Source organism: Lissotriton vulgaris, chromosome 12 (genome assembly GCF_964263255.1).
Source record: "Lissotriton vulgaris chromosome 12, aLisVul1.2, whole genome shotgun sequence".
In the NCBI taxonomy this organism is placed as follows: domain Eukaryota; kingdom Metazoa; phylum Chordata; class Amphibia; order Caudata; family Salamandridae; genus Lissotriton; species Lissotriton vulgaris.
The window spans coordinates 230,376,894-230,397,575 of record NC_141700.1 but is presented as its reverse complement, the minus strand read 5'-3'; the positions used below and the strand labels follow the sequence as shown (position 1 = coordinate 230,397,575).

General features: G+C 45.6%; 1 protein-coding gene across 1 annotated transcript in view; it reads left to right on the top strand.

Annotated features, from left to right (window-relative positions):
• The window catches only part of DYNC1LI2 (dynein cytoplasmic 1 light intermediate chain 2), a 473,715-nt gene that overhangs the window by 145,260 nt on the left and 307,773 nt on the right, over positions 1 to 20,682 (top strand). The window contains exons 6-7 of the mRNA XM_086947723.1: positions 10,710 to 10,803; positions 18,876 to 19,011. Coding sequence (XP_086803849.1) covers positions 10,710 to 10,803; positions 18,876 to 19,011 — 230 coding nt within the window. The remainder of the gene's footprint in view (positions 1 to 10,709; positions 10,804 to 18,875; positions 19,012 to 20,682) is intronic.

Here is a 20,682-nt window from a genome sequence, read left to right as displayed (position 1 = left end):
TCTTCTTCCAAACAATACCATGATCACTGGTATTTGACTTAGGTTCATGTTAAAATAGCCATATTGCGCAATGACCAGCTGACATTGGCTTTTTCCTACTCTCCTTAGCCATTTGCTTAATTAATAGCACTCACAGGTGCTTCTTGGGCAGTAGTCTTTATTATGTACTTTCACTTTCACATTTATGCCCATTAAAACCCTTAATTTATTTTCACAACCGAGCGCTCAAATTTCTGATCATGCTGAATGGAGCGTTTCACCGGTACTACAATAACTAACTTGCCGATCCACGGTACCAACTGCGCATGTGCAACAGCCTAGTCTTTGACCAGGGCGCTTGCGCAATAGAACGCCGTTTACTGAGCATGCTCCAGAAACGAACACTGTTCAATGGTGCGTTACCGGCGAACGATAAGCATAACAGCCCATGTTTGGCCGTACATCCACCTTCAATTAACCCGCTAATTGGTAATTTACAGGATACACTAGGGTATATAAAGTACAAGCCCTCCCCACAACGGCACAACCATCGGAGCTGCGTTGAGCGGAAGAGGGCAGATCGTCTCCTGAAAAACCGTGAGTTACCAGCATACCAGACATAAAGGAAGGGTTACCAGTGGATGTAATTAGCGGATCCTAAACAAGGTTTTCTCATGCCCACAGATTACTGAACTTAGCATGATGGAACCCCCAATAATGCACTAATGGCTCATGAGGCAATGTAACCTAAAACACGAAGTAAGACCATTTTTACCTTGTTGTTTTTTATCCACATACCTCAAGGAACTTTTAAAACCAATACCAAATCGAACATGTGTGTTATGTATGTGTTCATATGTGTGTCCTTGTCCTTTTTTTGTCACTTTTATCCACAGGGTGTACGATCTTTGGAGGAAATCTGCAACCCTATGTATATGCATATTCTTTGTCCTTAAGGTCATTGACACCTATATGACAGTCACAACTGCATAATGAGAAAGGTATTGATTATGTCCCTCTCTCCCTCCTGGTCTTGATAAAGACGTCAAATGGGCGCAGAGACTACATGTTGAACTAGAATTTCGGTACTTAACACCTGTAGTTCACGTTACAATTTTTGTATAATACACTTTTACATCTACATCCATGTGAGTAAGGTGGGGATCTTTGTGCATTTCCCGTCCTGAAGAAGGAGTTTCGCACTCCGAAACATGTTCATGTCGACGGACAAAAGAGGTTAATGTACATAGTTATACACCAGTAACCTCACACTGCACCCTTTTTAATAATACCAGCCGGGGGCTTAATTAAAGTCTTTTTTACCCCACGAGCCAGGTATTTTTTAAAGTATCACTTTTACCACTCCACCACTCACATTTAAGTACCCCACACGCATTCACACATAGTCCACAGAAAGTGCCCCCACGTAGTCGTCGGTCGTAGCACGCCGCATCCCGTAGAGGGGTGCGAGAACCCCGATGTTGAAGCATGACACCAAGGGGCCTGTTGGTGTGTGAGGGTTTTTTAAACAACACTGTGTGCTCCCCACCATTGTAGGGACCGCCACCACCTCCCAAGTGGATTCTATTCTGTTTAGCAAGTACGTTTAGGGAGACTGAATCCACTGTTTCTCTCCCTCCCTCCTTTGTTATTCATATCTCCATGTGAGACAGCCACCACTGAATCTCCTCCCAAGTGTCCTCTTTAAGGGGAACACTTGAGAGTAAGGCCTACCTTAGATGGTAGGCCTTTAAACTCTGGAGGGCCCTACAATGAATGGGGCCTAGGAATATGGCCTGGATTAAGGACTACATGAGTCCCACAACTTTTACTATCATGCCCGAACTGAGTTCACGATGAACACCAATGCGAGACGGAGTAAGAGCTGACTTCTGCTGGTTTAAAATGAACCTGAGAGACTCCAGGAGCGAGACTGCCATTTATAGATGCCGCAAGAGAGTTTGAGGTTTAGGTCCCTAAGGAGAATGTCGTCCTGGTAGATAAAGAGGCGAATGCCCCGAGCTCTGTCGAACTCTACTACCGAATGCATCACCTTGGTGCAGCACCAGGGGTGGACGACAGACCAAAAAGTAAGGCGGTGGTAAGGTCTCTCCCCACCACCATTGAAACTGGAGGAAGCGGCGGAGAGGAAGGAAATCCGGTACCGTTAGATAGCGTCCATGAGGTCCAGACGTGCCATCCAATCGTTGGGAAGGATAAGATCCAGGAGCAGATGGATGCCCTCCATCTTGAAATGCAAGTAAACCAACCACTTGTTGAATTCTTTCAAGTTGATTACTGTTGTCTGGCCACCGTCCCTTTTCTACACTAGGAGATTGCGTAAAAATCCTTGGGGGGGGGGGGGGGGGGGAACGGGGGGGGGGGGACGTACTCTGATTACCCCTTTGTGTAGTGAGTCCTATAATTCCACGTCCACCATAGTGGTGTGACCGGGAGAGAAGATCCGGGGGACTGGGACATTTTCTTGGTAAGGGAGTCATAAATCTCTATGTGAAACCCCCTTACAGTTGGAAGGATCCAGGCGCTGCTGAGGAAAGGTTTGTACACTCGCCTGAATTGGTTCCCTAGGTATTGCTGCTGCTTCGTCCTCCTCTCGCGGGGGTACCTTCGGGTGGGGTAAAGATGTTCGAACTTGGAGGCATCTTGGCACCGCCCTCCACTGTTGTCTTGTCCTCTGGTGGAGGCTGGGTACGGAGTGGGGCTGGCTGAGCGACAGCTACCTCTGCCAGCCCCGGTGAAAACCTGTGGCGTAAAGATGCACTTTATAGATGCCTGCACCTTATCTGGGGAGTTAAAGGTCTGGACAAATTTACACAGTTCCCATATGAATGGGTCCCCAAACAATCCCCCGGTCAATGGGGCCTGCCTCGGAGGTGGCTAGGTCTCTCAGCTTGGGCTTGATTTTGATGAGGAGCGAACAGCGCCTCTCTGTAGAGATGGCACAATTTGCGTTCCCCAGGAGGATGATGGCCCGTTGGGCCCAACGTGATAAGACCTCAGGAGAAATCAGTATGCCTGATACTTTCGCAGCCTCAGCCATATCGTAAGATACTGGTTAGGGGCCAGCCAAGTCTGGGAGCTTGTCCTGGCAAGCTCACCAAGACTGGTCGATCTCCTTTTTGTGGTCTTGCTTATATTTTCCTAGGAAGGTGGCCATGTGCTCATCTATGTCCAATGTGAGGGCCAGTTTGTTTCCCAGAGATGGGCATGATCACTCTGCCCTTAGGCAGTTATGGACTTCCTTATCCAGTGGCCTACGAAGCTGCCCTGCGACATAGACTGTGATCTTATCCAGACTGTGATCTTATCCACAGGTACCCATACCAGGGAACTGGGGTGCAGAAGACTCAAGATCCAACATATCGGATGTAGCCTGGGTGGCATAGCCGGCTAGCAATATCAGTGATGGGTGCCAGGGATGGGAGTCTGACTCCTGCTCCTCCTCTGAGCCAGAGGGTGAATCTGGGCCCTGTGGAGGTGTGGGTGGGCCTGGGGGACAGGTAGCACCCAAGGGTTGCAATCCTCTGGAGCAGGCTCTGGGGAGTACTGGGCCGAAGGCTGCTCGCGGATCATGAAGGCCCGCTTCAGCCTGTCAAATGGGTCCAGTTTGACCTAAGATACCAAGTTCCTCCTGTGTTTAGAGAGCTGTGGGTGCTGGATGTGGCCTTAGGGAGGGAAGAGGGGCTTAAGCCCTAGAGTGACTTATCTCCCCGGGAGGGATTTGAAGCAGTGCTCTGTATACTGCAAGAGTTTCTTCTCCGAGAACCTGCTGTCAGTACCACTGCTTTTGTGATTGAGGCGTCCATAACCTCACAAAAAATGGTCACCAGTGGGAAGGCAAGTCATGGTATCCTTCTTCAAGTAAGTCTCCTCAATGATGCGAATATTGGCCAATTAGTGTGAGCCAATTAATGAGTGGGTGTCCAATCGGGGTGAGCCTAGGCACAGCACAGGCCAATGGCTGAAGCAAATATGCTGGGATCCTAGCTGATACGCTGAGGGGTTATATAGTGGGGGTCAAACAATTATAGCAGCCCTTGGTACCAACAGGCCCAGGTCCTGCAGGACACCAATTGCCAACTTAAAATACCCTGGGGCTGATTGACTCACCTGGGCAGCTGTCCATGCTTACCAGAGAAACTCGCTAAGCCGAGGATACAGATCCCCTGGGTGGCTAAGAAGCTCTATACACCACCACCACGTCCACTACCACCACCACCACCACTACCACGACCACCACCACCACCACGTCCACGACCACCACCACAACCACCACGTCCACGACTACCACCACCATGTCCACGACTACCACCACCACGTCCTCCACTTCCACCACCACCACTTCCACCACCACCACGTCCACCACCACCACTTCCACCACCACCACGTCCACCACCACGTCCACCACCACGTCCACCACCACGTCCACCACCACGTCCACCACCACCACCACGTCCACCACCACCACCACGTCCACCACCACCACGTCCACCACCACCACCACGTCCACCACCACCACCACCACCACGTCCACCACCACCACCACGTCCACCACCACCACGTCCACCACCACCACGTCCACCACCACCACGTCCACCACCACCACGTCCACCACCTCCACCACCACCACCACCACCTCCACCACCACCTCCACCACCACCACCTCCTCCACCACCACCACCTCCACCACCACCTCCTCCACCACCACCTCCTCCACCACCACGTCCACCACAACCACCGCGTCCACCACCACCACGTCCACCACCACCACGTCCACCACCACCACGTCCACCACCACCACGTCCACCACCACCACGTCCACCACCACCACGTCCACCACCACCACGTCCACCTCCACCACCACCACGTCCACCACCACCACGTCCACCACCATCACGTCCACCACCACCACGTCCACCACCACCACGTCCACCACCACCACCACGTCCACCACCACCACCACGTCCACCACCACCACCACGTCCACCACCACCACGTCCACCACCACCACGTCCACCACCCCCATGTCCACCACCACTACGTCCACCACCACTACGTCCACCACTACATCCACCACCACCTCCACCACCACATCCACCACGTCCACCAACCCCACATCCTCCACCACCGCCACGTCCTCCACCACCGCCACGTCCTCCACCACCGCCACGTCCTCCACCACCGCCACGTCCTCCACCACCGCCACGTCCTCCACCACCGCCACGTCCTCCACCACCGCCACGTCCTCCACCACCGCCACGTCCTCCACCACCACCACCACCACGTCCACCACCACCACGTCCACCACCACCACGTCCACCACCACCACGTCCACCACCACCACGTCCACCACCACCACGTCCACCACCACCGCGTCCACCACCACCACCGCGTCCACCACCACCACCGCGTCCACCACGTCCACCGCGTCCACCACGTCCACCGCGTCCACCACGTCCACCGCGTCCACCACGTCCACCGCGTCCACCACAACCACCGCGTCCACCACAACCACCGAGTCCACCACAACCACCGCGTCCACCACAACCACCGCTTCCACCACAACCACCGCGTCCACCACAACCACCGCGTCCACCGCAACCACCGCGTCCACCGCAACCACCGCGTCCACCACAACCACCGCGTCCACCACAACCACCGCGTCCACCACAACCACCGCGTCCACCACAACCACCGCGTCCACCACAACCACCGCGTCCACCACAACCACCGCGTCCACCACCACCACGTCCACCACCACCACGTCCACCACCACCACGTCCACCACCACCACGTCCACCACCACCACCACGTCCACCACCACCACCACGTCCACCACCACCACGTCCACCACCACCACCACGTCCACCACCACCACCACGTCCACCACGTCCACCACGTCCACCACGTCCACCACGTCCACCACGTCCACCACGTCCACCACGTCCACCACGTCCACCACGTCCACCACGTCCACCACGTCCACCACGTCCACCACCACGTCCACCACCACGTCCACCACCACGTCCACCACCACGTCCACCACCACGTCCACCACCACGTCCACCACCACGTCCACCACCACGTCCACCACCACGTCCACCACCACGTCCACCACCACGTCCACAACAACATCCACCACCACGTCCATCACCACGTCCACCAATACCCCCACACGTACTTAAGCGCACCGCCCTTCATGGTATTTCCAAAGTTAAGCATACAGCCGGTAATGTCACCTATTTTGCCTCACGCACTTGCCCTCAACTTTTTTCAGTACCACAGACCAAGTTTAATTGTATTTATTTGAATACGCGATCTATGGTCAAACATCAAATGGACATCTTTTTAGTGCTGCGATCGGAGAAACCCGACATCATGCTTCTCACTGAGACTTGGCTTAACTTGGACTCATTACCAGATATTTTGGCGGCTGTCCCATCGGATTATTATATTTTAAATGTTAATAGATCTTCAGACAAAAGAGGAGGAGGAATAGCTGCCATTATTCATAACACTCATAAGTTTTCTTTACTCCCACCCCTTGTCCTCACTAGTTCAGAGAATATTGTTTTTAAAATGGACACTGATAGTGGAACACTATTAATGGTCCTAATATATCGACCCCCTCAATTCATGCCTACTTTTGCGGCTTTATTAGCAGAACAAATGGCCTCCCTTGTAACGAAGTATTCTAAAATTGTCTTGGTGGGGGATTTTAATCTTTGGTTTGATGCTACTGAGTTGGATGCCCAGACAGCAGAACTCAAGGACTTACTCTTAGATCTGAATCTAACTCAACAGGTCAATTCTCCTACACATGGAAAAGGGCATAGTCTGGACCAAATATGGTCTCAGAATATTCTCTTATCCATCTCCTCTATAACTCCTTGTATCTGGTCTGATCACTTCCTCATATACTTTACACTTACCATCGACAGAGGCAAAAAACAGTCACTTCAAATGGGTGGAAAAATCAGGAAATGGAAGGGCATGGATACATCAGGTTTTTTGGACACCTTGGCCTTGTCCCTCCCTTTAATGACTAAAGACATCGATGCCACGGAAGAGGCTTTCTCAAGCTGGATACGTCAGGCAGCTGATGTCTACGCTCCATGTACGATTTTCCCCCGCTCACGCCCTAATGATGCACATAAGTGGTTCACCCCACAATTGAAGATCTTAAAATTGGAAGTACGTCAAAAAGAGAGGAAGTGGAGGACCGGGTACTCATTACAAGATCAAGCAAATTGTTGTATGGCCCGAAAAGTGTACCAATAACTTATTCTAAAACAAAAAACTGATTATTTTTCTGCGAAAATTCTGAATTCTCAAAATAAGACGAAAGATTTGTTTAATATTGTGAATGATCTTAGTAATAGTGACAGAACTACTCCTCTTGTCACTCCTACACAGGATCTCTGCAATTCACTGAATGCTTTCTTTTTAAACAAAATCAGCACTATAAAACAGAGCATCTTAAACTCCCTGCCTCCCCCTCCTCTGGACGATGTTTACCATAATCCTTTTACCTTAGAAATCTTTCCCCCCATTGATGAAAAAACCTGGTCTGATCATTTTGCAAGGGTTAAATCTGGATCGCCTGATGACATCTGTCCTCCTCATATTCTTAGAGAGGTGGGGTTAGCAATCCCACTGGGCGTCCTTCCGCTGTTAAATGGTTCACTTACACAGGGCAAAGTGCCTAGCTGCCTTAAGAAAGCCCTGCTTATTCCTTTGATTAAGAAAGCAGGAGCAGATCCGCATGATCCGATAAATTACAGACCAATATCTCTGTTACCCTATACATCTAAAATATTGGAAGCCCATGTTTCCACAAATGTGTCCAAATTTATAGAAAAATCTGAATATTTTGAACCCAATCAGGCAGGCTTCCGTCCTTGTCATTCAACAGAAGCTGTGATTTTGGCGGTTCAAAATACTTTAAGGCGGAATGCTGATAAAGGTATCTACCAGGCCCTTGTACTTCTCGATCTCTCGGCAGCGTTCGACACGGTTGATTATTCCATTCTTATCAACCGTGTCGAACAAGCCGGCCTCAGGGGCCCTGCTTTGAGCTGGATCAGTTCCTTTATCACAGGACGCACGCAATCAGTAAGATTAGGCCCTTTCACAGCCCCCACTATCCCCACCACATGCAGAGTGCCTCAGGGCTCATCCTTGTCACCTTTATTATTTAATTTGTATCTTCGCCCACTATTATACTCCCTAAGGAATGCTAAAGTTACCATCTATAATTACGCGGACGATCTCCAACTCATCTTTCCTCTTAACACCAAGGACTCTGTGGTGGAATTTCATAACACCATGACACACACACATACAGAGATGGATGAGTCTTAACCATCTGAAACTTAACCCAGGCAAGACAGAATTGATCTTGCCTGGGAAAAGCGAACTAAGTTGGAGTCCATGCTTCTGGCCATCTAGTATGGGGGCTCCACCTATGAAATCGTCCTCGGTTAAAAAGTTGGGAGTTATACTTAGTGAGGATCTTTCCTTGAAAAGACAAGTTGGCACTGTAGTGTCTGCCAGCTTCTTTCAACTTAAGAAAGTAAGAAAAATAGCCCAGTTCCTTATGCGGGCCGCTCTTATCCAGGTTACCATTGCCCTTGTCCTGTCCCGTCTGGACTTCTCAAATAGTCTTTATTTGGGACTTCCAGCGGGCGTCCAAAAAAGACTCCAGTTGGTTCAGAATCAAGCCGCAAGGCTTATTCTTGGACTAACAAAGTGGCAATCCATTACACCTGGTCTGAAACAACTGCACTGGTTGCCTGTAGCACAGCGAATCGCGTTCAAAACTGGGTGTATTATCTTTAAAACCTTACAAGATACAGCCCCTAAGTTTATAAAAAACCTTGTTTCCAGATACAATCCACCATTAAATCTTCGCTCTGCTCAAAAAGCTTTGCTGATTGTTCAATCTTTTAAAAAGAAACGTCTTGGTGGCTGCTGCTTTGACCATCTTGCAGCCACCTTCTGGAATTCTCTTCCGCTGCACTTAAAAATGAGTGGAGATCTTCTCCGTTTCAGACACTCTCTTAAAACTTGGCTGTTTATCCAGGCCTACTGTTGAGCTGTATTTTGTGTTATGTTCCCTCCGATAGCGCCATGAAGCCCCAGGGCGTACGAGCGCTTAACAAATGAATATTAACATAATATCACTGAATCAAAGGAGAGAGGGAGGACTAGGTAAGCTAGTCTGAATCCCCGCTTTTATATATCAAAAATCAAGAAAGACTAGCTAGGTTTTTTACAGATAAGACTCAATGGAGTACGTATGTCAAGGAAAACCAGTAGGTTTTTTAGAAAGCCCTCACCCACCAACCTAGTTGGTGGCATGCTTCATCATCGGGCCCACTGGGTGCCAACAGATACCCAGTTTTATTAAAATATTTTTTACCCTCGGGTGCTGGGATTTTTGTATGGCTTTTTAAATCTTCACTTTCACACTCACTACACTGCACACTCAGTAATTATACCAGCTCCGCAGTAATCTGGCGTCGAAGCACACCCGGGGTACGTTAGGTGCCACTGTGGTGGGCCCGATGATGAAGCATGCCACCAACTAGGTTGGTGGGTGAGGGCTTTCTAAAAAACCTACTGGTTTTCCTTGACATACGTACTCCATTGAGTCTTATCTGTAAAAAACCTAGCTAGTCTTTCTTGATTTTTGATATTAACATAATATAACATAACTATTGGCATTGTAAATGATAAAGCTATTAATTTCGCTATTTTCAAAACCAACACATAAATAAAAAAATGTGTCATTTACAATACCAATAGCTCAAACTTTCCTAATGCGAGACCTATTGCATTGCAAATGCTTGTTCTCTTCCGTTTGAGAAATTAAGTTTGTTGATGTTTTAAGTAATGGCTGCTGTGTGAATAAAACAAAGAGAATAGCGTAATCCTCGCCTTTTGTCCCGACCTAGAATACAAAATGCAGCTTCTATACAACTCATCAAGTCACATACTTTAATTTGAGTAGGGCTGGAGTGGAACGCAGTGAGCCACACCAGAAGAGCTTTACAGAAAGGAGGGATCCCACCTGAGGTACTCAAAGCACTCATAAAGAGGATTAAATAAAGGACAAGTTGCTTTAAAATTACAAATTCACTGAGTCACAGAGTACTTGGTGTCTTTTCTACACCCAACAAGAGCAAGGGACAACTGACATCACTGAGAAGACATGATATTTTGGGGCAGACATAGACCAAATAAACTGCAGATGCATTGGAGAAGCACTTTAGCTCTACATTGTACTGAATATTCAATAAAGAGTTATTAAAACTAATTTTCCCACCTCAATTGCAACATTGTCCGGGGGAGTAACCGAAGATGATGATTTCAGTTTTACTCTTTTTCAACATAAAGAGTAGACGTCAATCCATAAAATGGTGGATCTTATACAGTTGTTGATTATATTGTGGAGAACTGTTGGTTGCCCTTAAGTTGGATCATCAATTGCTGTCATTTCAGCCTTACTTTGCAGCTGATTTTGTCCTGATTATTTTTCGGTGAAGGTATCATTGAAATGTTATTGCAGGGTCTTCTTGCCTGAAGTGGTTCACTGTTATTTTCCAAAATACATGGAGCTGAAAGTGTATTTGAACTGCTGAAACGTGCTTAAGAGATGTGCTGGTGCACATTTTGATGTTAATGTAAATTACTGTTTTCTGCAGTGTGATGCAGTGGGTGTCTTGGAGAAGGAACACGATTACAGAGAAGAGCACTTTGATTTCATTCAGTCGCATATTCGAAGATTCTGCTTAAAATGTATCCTTTGACATAGAGAAATATTATTTGAATTATATTTTTTTTAACGCAAGCTCAAATATGTTACTTTACTTTTAATGTTCATGGAATGCGAGTTAACTGTTCTAGGGATGAACAGAAAAGTTTGTATGTATCTATTCCTCACCATTATTTTACAGTCACAAAAACAGCAGAACACTTTACATCCCAGACTGTGTGGTTTACAGCAGTGAGTGACCAAGGCTATAGATGGTCTCGGGAGATGTTTTATTTTGGCATAGCCGTGAGAATTTAATTCATTGATTGGCATGCCACATGTTCTGATGCTATTTTTCCAGTATTACTTTGTGACTGAACTTATTCTATAGCTTTGGTTTAATTACTTATAAATCATTGAACATAGTCCCGCTCCAAAGTATTGCACAAATGTTTCTCCTGGTGACTAATAATATACTTATTATTTAAATATCTGTTTATTTTAACATTGCTTCTGATGAATACTTTTACATACAGATGGCCCACCTCTTGAATCCCCTACAGAGACCGACTTCAATGAGAAACAATGAAATGACTCTCCCATGCAAACTGTTGGCACTGTGACTCCAATACCCTTGTGTCTCACTGGATTTGAGGTCAAGGAGTTCCATATGGTACCACCCAGGCAATATGATGAGTTTGTTTTTTCCATGGCCCTGTGACTCCCATATGGAGTCCAGCAGTGCTCAGGCTCAGTGTTTGGTACCGCCGGTTCTACTCCCGGCCTTTTCAGCTCCTGAGGTGCTGGCTTTCATGCAAACCTTGCTAACCATGTTCTGAAATTCTCTGGTGCACCTTCGAGCCCCAAGGCAATTGTGGTGTCTTAGACTGCATTTGCTGGCAGTTCATTCCCCAGCATCAGTCACCTTCTGTACTGAGCCTGATTCTACTTTGAATACTGTTCTTCTGCCACCAAAGGCCTCGTCACCTAGGGCTCCATTTCCAAGTTCCAGTCCTGTGAGGTGTCCTTCTTGTGCGTCTCCTGCTGTTCTCTATCCTGGTACTTCAATTGAAAATTTTGCTGGTTCTAAAAATTGAGTTGAGGTGAATTCGGAATGTTCATACTCCGTAGAAGTTCCCAGAAACCACATGCTTCCAGCACTCATGGTTCATTTACTCCCAATGATTGGCTACAGTCGCTTCTGTACTGCATAACTTTGGAGGAGGTTTTGTGCAAGGGGACTGTCGTCATTGAACTGCATCTTCTTTGTCAGGGGTTAAAACAGGCATTTTGATTGAAATGCTGCAGATCGGTCGTTCTAATACGCAACCCTTGTTACCTTTTAAGACTTTGTTGGATTTGGTTACATCATCTTGGAATAGGCCAGCATCTGCACAAGGTATTGACTGTGAGGTGGCTTGTACCCAACAGTCCCGGAGTCACCTGCCATTTCAGTCTTCTCACCCAACCACAGGCCTGGGTGTACTGCATCCCGATTTCACTGATATCTGCACTGTTCCTTCCCTATCTGATGGGAAGTTTTTATGGATGAGATTGTTGAAAATGTTTTCCTCTGGATGATAGTCTGACACTTTGCTCCTGTAACATTACATGTATGTGATTTTTTTAGGTCTCGCCTGTCGATGCGCATGCGCATCGAGCAAGCGAGACTATGGTGGCTTATCCACTCTTTGTCCAACTTGCAAGGAATCGTGGCGATTCCTTGCAGTGCCCGTGACTTTTAAGCTCAATGCGCATGCGCATTGAGCTTAAAAGCGCGTGCACATGCCCCCAGCCGCCTGCCTTGCCTACTCTCCCGCCCCCTCACTTCTTGATTGCACGGCCGCTAGGCCGTGCCTCCCCTACTCTCCTCCTCCTACTCTCCTCCCCTCGCCGTCTGTTCCCGCACTCCTCCCACACCCCCGCTCCGCCCCCTCCCCTGCCTGCCATGTCGCGTCGCATTTCTCCTCCCCCCTCCCCACAGCAATGCCCTCCGTTCCTACTCTCATATTAAAGTGCATGGTCCAATGGAAAGGTTTATTTTAAAAAAAATCAACATTGCAACAGCCACATCAATGACTTTTTGTAATTTGCAATATATTTCATGCATATGTCGGCCTAGCAAGTGTTGTCATATGTTCTTTTTCTGACACATGCTTCCGGTAAAACTGCCAAGGCTAGTCTTATTGACTTACCAAATGCTCTTTTTATTTTTTTGATTGTGGGTGCATGCATTTATTTATGCAATGTACTTCTGCCTAATCGATAAATACATTGTCCGTGATAATGTGCACATCACACAGACACCATGCTGCTGTATCAGTGTTTCCGCCCAGAGTGAAAACACGGACATGTCGCCATGTCGCTATGTCGCTTTGGACTTTACACTTTTTGCTGTATATTTTTCCTGCAAATACTTCAAATATTGTCGGTGATATAAAGGCAATGTAACTTTAAATGTGTTTGTCGGACAAGGATCGGGAGAATTTAAAATGGTTGAAAGCAATCTGATAGTTTATGAATGTGGGAAAAATGTTCTGCTGTGGGAGCCGAGAAGCTCCTATCCATGGCATACTTCATTCCTTCTACTGCTACTTCATTTCAACCAGTAAAGACGTAGGGAGACTGCAGATCTCAAACGTAGTCTTCCTTAGAAATATAAATAATGCATCCTACCTGTGACGTCTACAGCAATGTGCTACGAAAGTGTATTTTTTTTATATGATGCGTATACGGCTGAAGCGCGAATGTTGTACTTTTCTAAAACTCTATGCAGGCTTTGGAATTTTCAGACCTGTAGCCACTCTCCTCCCCTCGCCGTCTGTTCCCGCACTCCTCCCACACCCCCGCTCCGCCCCTCCCCTGCCTGCCATGTCGCGTCGCATTTCTCCTCCCCCCTCCCCACAGCAATGCCCTCCGTTCCTACTCTCATATTAAAGTGCATGGTCCAATGGAAAGGTTTATTTTAAAAAATATCAACATTGCAACAGCCACATCAATTACTTTTTGTAATTTGCAATATATTTCATGCATATGTCGGCCTAGCAAGTGTTGTCATATGTTCTTTTTCTGACACATGCTTCCGGTAAAACTGCCAAGGCTAGTCTTATTGACTTACCAAATGCTCTTTTTATTTTTTTGATTGTGGGTGCATGCATTTATTTATGCGATGTACTTCTGCCTAATCGATAAATACATTGTCCGTGATAATGTGCACATCACACAGACACCATGCTGCTGTATCAGTGTTTCCGCCCAGAGTGAAAACACGGACATGTCGCCATGTCGCTATGTCGCTTTGGACTTTACACTTTTTGCTGTATATTTTCCCTGCAAATACTTCAAATATTGTCTGTGATATAAAGGCAATGTAACTTTAAATGTGTTTGTCGGACAAGGATCGGGAGAATTTAAAATGGTTGAAAGCAATCTGATAGTTTATGAATGTGGGAAAAATGTTCTGCTGTGGGAGCCGAGAAGCTCCTATCCATGGCATACTTCATTCCTTCTACTGCTACTTCATTTCAACCAGTAAAGACCTAGGGAGACTGCAGATCTCAAACGTAGTCTTCCTTAGGAATATAAATAATGCATCCTACCTGTGACGTCTACAGCAATGTGCTACGAAAGTGTATTTTTTTATATGATGCGTTTACGGCTGAAGCGCGAATGTTGTACTTTTCTAAAACTCTATGCAGGCTTTGGAATTTTCAGACCTGTAGCCACGTATAGTGTGTCTTTGGCAAAACTTCATTTCATTATAATTCAAGATATGTTACGAAGTTTCTCTTCCCTCACTCACCCTCACTCACCCTCACCCTCACTCACCCTCAACCCCTCAGCATCACCCTCACTCACCCTCACCCTCACTCACCCTCAACCCCTCACCTACCCTCACCCTCACTCACCCTCAACCCCTCACCCTCACTCACCCTCAACACCTCACCCTCACTCACCCTCAACACCTCACCCTCACTCACCCTCAACACCTCACCCTCAACCCCTCACTCACCCTCACTCTCACTCACCCTCAACCCCTCAGCATCACCCTCACTCACCCTCACCCTCACTCACCCTCAACCCCTCACCTACCCTCACCCTCACTCACCCTCAACCCCTCACCCTCACTCACCCTCACCCACCCTCAACACCTCACCCTCACTCACCCTCAACACCTCACCCTCACTCACCCTCAACACCTCACCCTCACTCACCCTCAACCCCTCACCCTCACTCACCCTCACTCACCCTCACTCACCCTCACTCACCCTCACCCACACTCACCCTCACCCACCCTCAACACCTCACCCTCACTCACCCTCACCCCCTCACCCCCACCCCCTCACCCCCTCACCCCCTCACCCCCTCACCCCCTCTCACCCTCACTCACCCTCAACACCTCACCCTCAACCCCTCACCCTCACTCACCCTCACAACACATATTGTGTTACAATAGGTGTCACATTTGCGAAAGATAAAACGATTGGCATTGTAAATAACAAAGCTATTATTTCGCTATTTTAAAAACAAGCACATACATAAAAAATGTGTCCTTTACAATACCAATAGCTCAAACTTTCCTAATACGAGACATATTGCATTGCTGTGCTTCTCTCCCCTGCTGCACTCTCCTGCTCTCTAGAGATGTAGCATAACGACGAGAGCTGCCATATAAGTCACGTAAATACAAAACATGTTGCATTCCAAATGCTATAGGTGTCACATTCGCAAAAGTTATAACTATTGGCGTTGTAAATGACAAAGCTATCAATTTAGCTATTTTAAAAACCAACAAATAAATAAAATATTTGTCATTTACAAAACCAAAAGCTCCAACTTTTCTAATGCGAGACCTATTGCATTTCCAATGCTTGTTTAAACTAATGTCGTTGGGTAGATGGCGCAGATTGTGGTTCCTCTCTTTCTGGACCACCTAGGAGGTCACTTTACTTATGTGGTTACTTATGGTTTGTCTCTAGCAATCTTCTTAGGTCTTGGCTTTGTGGCCCGATCTTTCGGCTCTTCTGTGGCCCTGTTTAGACATAGTTTGTTCGGCTTCTTGGACCCTCATTGATTGGCAGGTTCAAATGTGCTTGAGACCTTTCATGGTTTTTACCTCTTTAACAAGCGGATTTATCTATGTGTGGATGGAGCTGCCAAAAGATATGCTAATGAGAAATGTTGTTGACGAGCTACCTGTGTTATGAATATGCCCTATGGAGATAGTGGGTCACCTGATAATTTTACAGGAGTGTGACATTACAGGCCTCACCATTTCTGATAAGCAGCTGTTCCTGACCCCATTTGTTGCAAGGGACATGGTGATTTTCTACAGTACTATGGTCAGAAGTAGCAGCTGTTGTGTTGAATGCTTTCTTGAGGAACGGATCTGAATGGTGATTGTTTGTGAGAACAGTGCAGTTCAGGCTTAATCTGCATGGAGATTTACCCCCTGTGGGGTTTGCTATTTGTTTCTTTCTCGGCGACATGATGTATGATTCCGTTGTAAACTGAAGCCACTCAGTTTAGTCTCCCTGTAAAGAATCACATCCTTCTAAAACGGTGCCCTGTGGTCCATAAAGTGCAACTTAGTCTGAGGCTGGATGTATTATTAGGTCTTGTGATCGCTTGTTTCTTGATGGTACATTTCATCCTTTGATAGGGGACGGTGTTTTGATTAAGCAGCAGTTAAGTTGGTCTAGTGATCTTACGCACTTAGGAATATGAAGATGCCTTGTTTGGTTTTTAATTTTTGGTAGCCTGCCACATTAATGGGGATTTTTGTTTCAGTGGTTTGTTTTAGGCTATGACCGCCCCACGCGTTTTGTCTGATAGCAGGCGTACTCATTGATTGGCATGTGAAATACTTACCAGAAGTTAGAGTAAGCTTTACTCACCCTTTGTGTTCTTGTTCAAATGTGGCGACCTATTTTATGACTTATATATTTAATTGGTTTTACATAAGTACTTAATTGAACACACTATACAATACAGTGTATTTAGCAGCAATCTCCTTGAACTTTCCGCCCTATTTAAGGCATTTACATCTCAATATACCAAAAGTACAATCTACGCTAAAGTCAAGGAACCTGCATACCAGGCCCCCCAAATTTTACAATATGTTCCAGGGCAGCCCATGGTTTTATAGACCTAGCGATCAGCCTCTGCTCATTACTCCATTCTGTATGTCCATTCGTCCAACATAGGATATTGGATCCCTTTAGGCAGGATGGGTTCTTTTGATTTGCCAGTATGGCCAGGTGTACAATCTGGTGAATTTCACTGGTTAGCCTCCCAGGTACGGTGTCTACCACTGGATGATAACCAGTGTCCTCCATTTTTTAGGCTACCCCCTTCAATTTAGGCTAGGGTGCCTTCTGTTTCCTCACTCTTCTATGGGGCTCAATACTCCTGTTAGTGGATCAGCTGGTTTTGGACACTTGGCGTAGTATTGCATTTTAATATTTTAGGGCGGTTAGTAATTGGGGTTTCATCAATTTCAGTCAGGCATTATTGTTGTGGCCATGTTGATACCGTTATGCTTCTTACGTATTTAGCTTTCTTTGGAGTGAGGTGTGGCATAAGGGAGATGTAGATCGGTTGCCATTCAATGGTGTTAATTGAGATACAGCCTGATTTTTGACATTTTTTTGGCATACAATTTGTAGCCCTTTGTGCTTTCTATGGTTCCATTTCTTGAAAAAAGGAAAAATGCTCAACAACAAAAGAATGATCCCTTACAAATAAAAGTTTGAATAAAGGGTTTTCTGTGTATGGTTTGGACTCTGTACGATGCAGGTGTTTTCTTTAGATGTTTTGTAGAACATCTTCATTTCTTCTGTCAGATGAGACGCATTCCTTGCTATCGCCCTACATGTTATTAGCAAGAGATCCTGCTAGATGAAGTCAGGAGAATTGTTGTTTTCTTGGTGCTTCTTTGTTGCTAGCTTGGTCTTGCGGGGATGATTGCATTCATGGGTTCACATAACACTGTTCTTGCGTCTCCTCAGACCCTTCTTCCGGAATTTTTTCTTTAGTATTTGTTCAAGAGGTGAGAAGTCTGCAGAAAGAAGTATTTTCCAAGGATGAAGTTTTTGGTAGGTACACTTTCTAAAAGCAGATTCCTCACTGATTTACCCGCTTCCCCATTCTCTTTGAATGTAGAAAAAGGATTGGAGCTGATGTCACAGAGCTGGGGGTGGTTCCACATATGAGTACATGACCACACATCCGAATAGGCACTAAGGTTGTTTTGGTAATGCAGAGCCACTTGGCAGTGTGGGAGAGCTATTTCAGCTTTTTCAAATTCAGTCTGGCGCCTGTGGGAATTCATGAGGTGAGTAATCTCCAGGTAGCTAGAGTATTCACCAGAAACATCGATACGGAAGGTATGTAACTTAAACTTTGCAGTTTTGATTTCTGAAGAGACATGATCATTTGACCAATTAAACCTAGTTCCATCTGTGATCTATAATGTAATAACGTTTATTGTATAGTTAATTAAAACCATAGCATATAGGCATAAAATCTTTAAAATAAAACGGTATGAATCAGTTTATCTGACTCAATGAATACTGTAATCTTATTATTCCATTCTTTAAATAACGTATACAGTACCCTTATTATAATGCCAATTACCTCATTCTAACCCAGTCCGACATCAGCTCCATTAGTCCGATTAACCTAATCTCATTAACCCTAAAATTCATGTACTATAAAATGTAATCCTAAAACAGAATCCGCTGTATGTACACCATGGTAGATTATAATTTCTTGGGCTCAATTAAAATCATATCATAGTCTTTACTTGAGGGCCGATGGGGCAATTCAATCTGATCTATAGAATGTAGTCTATATAGGGAAAATATATGTATATTTTTCGAGGTCCTTCTAAATGGAAGCCAAATGCCATTGTTGCTTTATTCATTGGTACATTAGTTTAAGCCGTTCTGTGCTTTGAACTCTGTATTTAGTGTAACATCTCACTGAATGTATAGAAGATTGCATAAAAAGTGCTGCACAAACCAGAATATTATGCACAGTAACATATGTTAAATAATGTTTAGTGTGTTGTACTAAGGGTTAATAGATTATTTTCCTTGAATGAATTTGTTAGATGGAGCTGCCTTGATTTACACATCAGTTAAGGAAGAAAAGAACCTCGATTTATTATACAAGTATATTGTTCATAAAACATATGGTTTTCACTTGGCCACACCTGCCTTGGTGGTAGAAAAGGATGCAGTTTTTATGTAAGTATAAAAACAGTCCGCTTAAAAACAAATCCAAATGCATGTGTTTGTTGTTTTTGTGTATCTGCCCACTCTGTGCCCCCAATCCGCTGGTACTGGGACTTGAAAGACATTGCCAGGGTGTACGGCTGTGGTTAAAGACCACATGCTATGATCAGACTCTGTGAGCATAACTAATAGGGGCATGCTCTGTGTACTTGGCTGACAGAGAGACTGTCACCAAGGGGAGTGTGCCTAGATCCAATTGGAAACTACCCATGGCCAGCAGTGTAGTAGTACTGGTACTAGGCTTATGGCAGAGTAGTGAAGGCAGGGGTGCAAGCAGATGCTAGGCTTTGTTTTGATATAACACAACCTAACCTCAAAATTCACTTGCCAAAACGGAGGATGTGGTTGTCTGCAAAGATGGTAACAGACAAACGTTATTTAAAATAAAATTTAAAAAAAACCTTGAAATGCTTCTGTTAAATTGACCCCTGGATTACATTCCACATCTTAGGAGAACATTAGTGGTTTTTGGTTTAGATAGATGAATACCTAGATTTATTGCAGGTTGTATTTCTAAGGGAAATCTTTTGTGTTTTTACTTAAACATTGTCCTCCTTTGCCAAATCTGCACAAAACCCGCCTAAATAAAGAATGTACCCCAACCCAAGTTCAGACTTGTAAATTGTAAAGATTTGTTAAGCCGGGAATAGCAATAGCAGAGTTCACAAACATTACTTTTTCATTCATATTACCACACGGAATATTTTGTCATTAATGGGTATCGACTGTTGCACATCTTTCACCAAACTGGCATGGACACCATGTCCGTTGTGCAACATGTTTTTGTTTGTTTGGTGTAAAGCCTTGCATTGGTGTTTGAGAAACAACATTCAAAATATGATGCTAAAAAAATCCATTTTATTTAGAGCTGGTGACTTCAACATTTGACTCTGAGCTGGTCATCTAACATGCTGCCACACGTGCTTCATCATCCAAAATGAGCACTTCAGGCTTAATTCAGTGGCCAGTCACACTATTCAAGAAATAAAAACGAATCCGTGGCTGTTTTACACCCTATCAAGCTCCCACTTTTCATAAGGGTTACTAGGGCAATCTCGAGTGGAGTAAATGTTTTTTTTTTTTTTTTTTTTTTAACAACCAAACCAGTGATAATCAAAGTTTTTCATACCTTGCTATACTTGTTGGGAAATGGTCTGAACAAAGAAATTGTGCAAGGCGTCCCACAAAAACCTAGTTAATGTTTTTTGCTAGGTTTGTATCTGGAAGGCCTTGTGCAGGGGGTAGGCTGTAGGAAAGGTTACACTTTACATTATAATATCTTGTTGGTGCTCTGAGCGTTTGATACTGGCAGAGATAATAGCTGAAGGGCATATTCTGTAGGTATTGGCCATGGGCACAACCTAAGTTCAACCAGTGTAGACATCTGTTATGGGCACAGGGAATAGCCAGGGGTCTTTTTTTATCCACAGTACTAATGGGGTATGACTGGAAAAAACTCTGCTCTTTAGAGCGAGTACTGTGGGCAAGGGTATTGGGTATGAATTTTTGTCTGTACTCTATGGCCATTTCCCATAGGGGATAGTGCACCTTTTCATGAAGAACAACTTTTTAAGATCCACCAACCTGGTAGAATTGACACATTTGCCAATCAGGGTCGAGAAT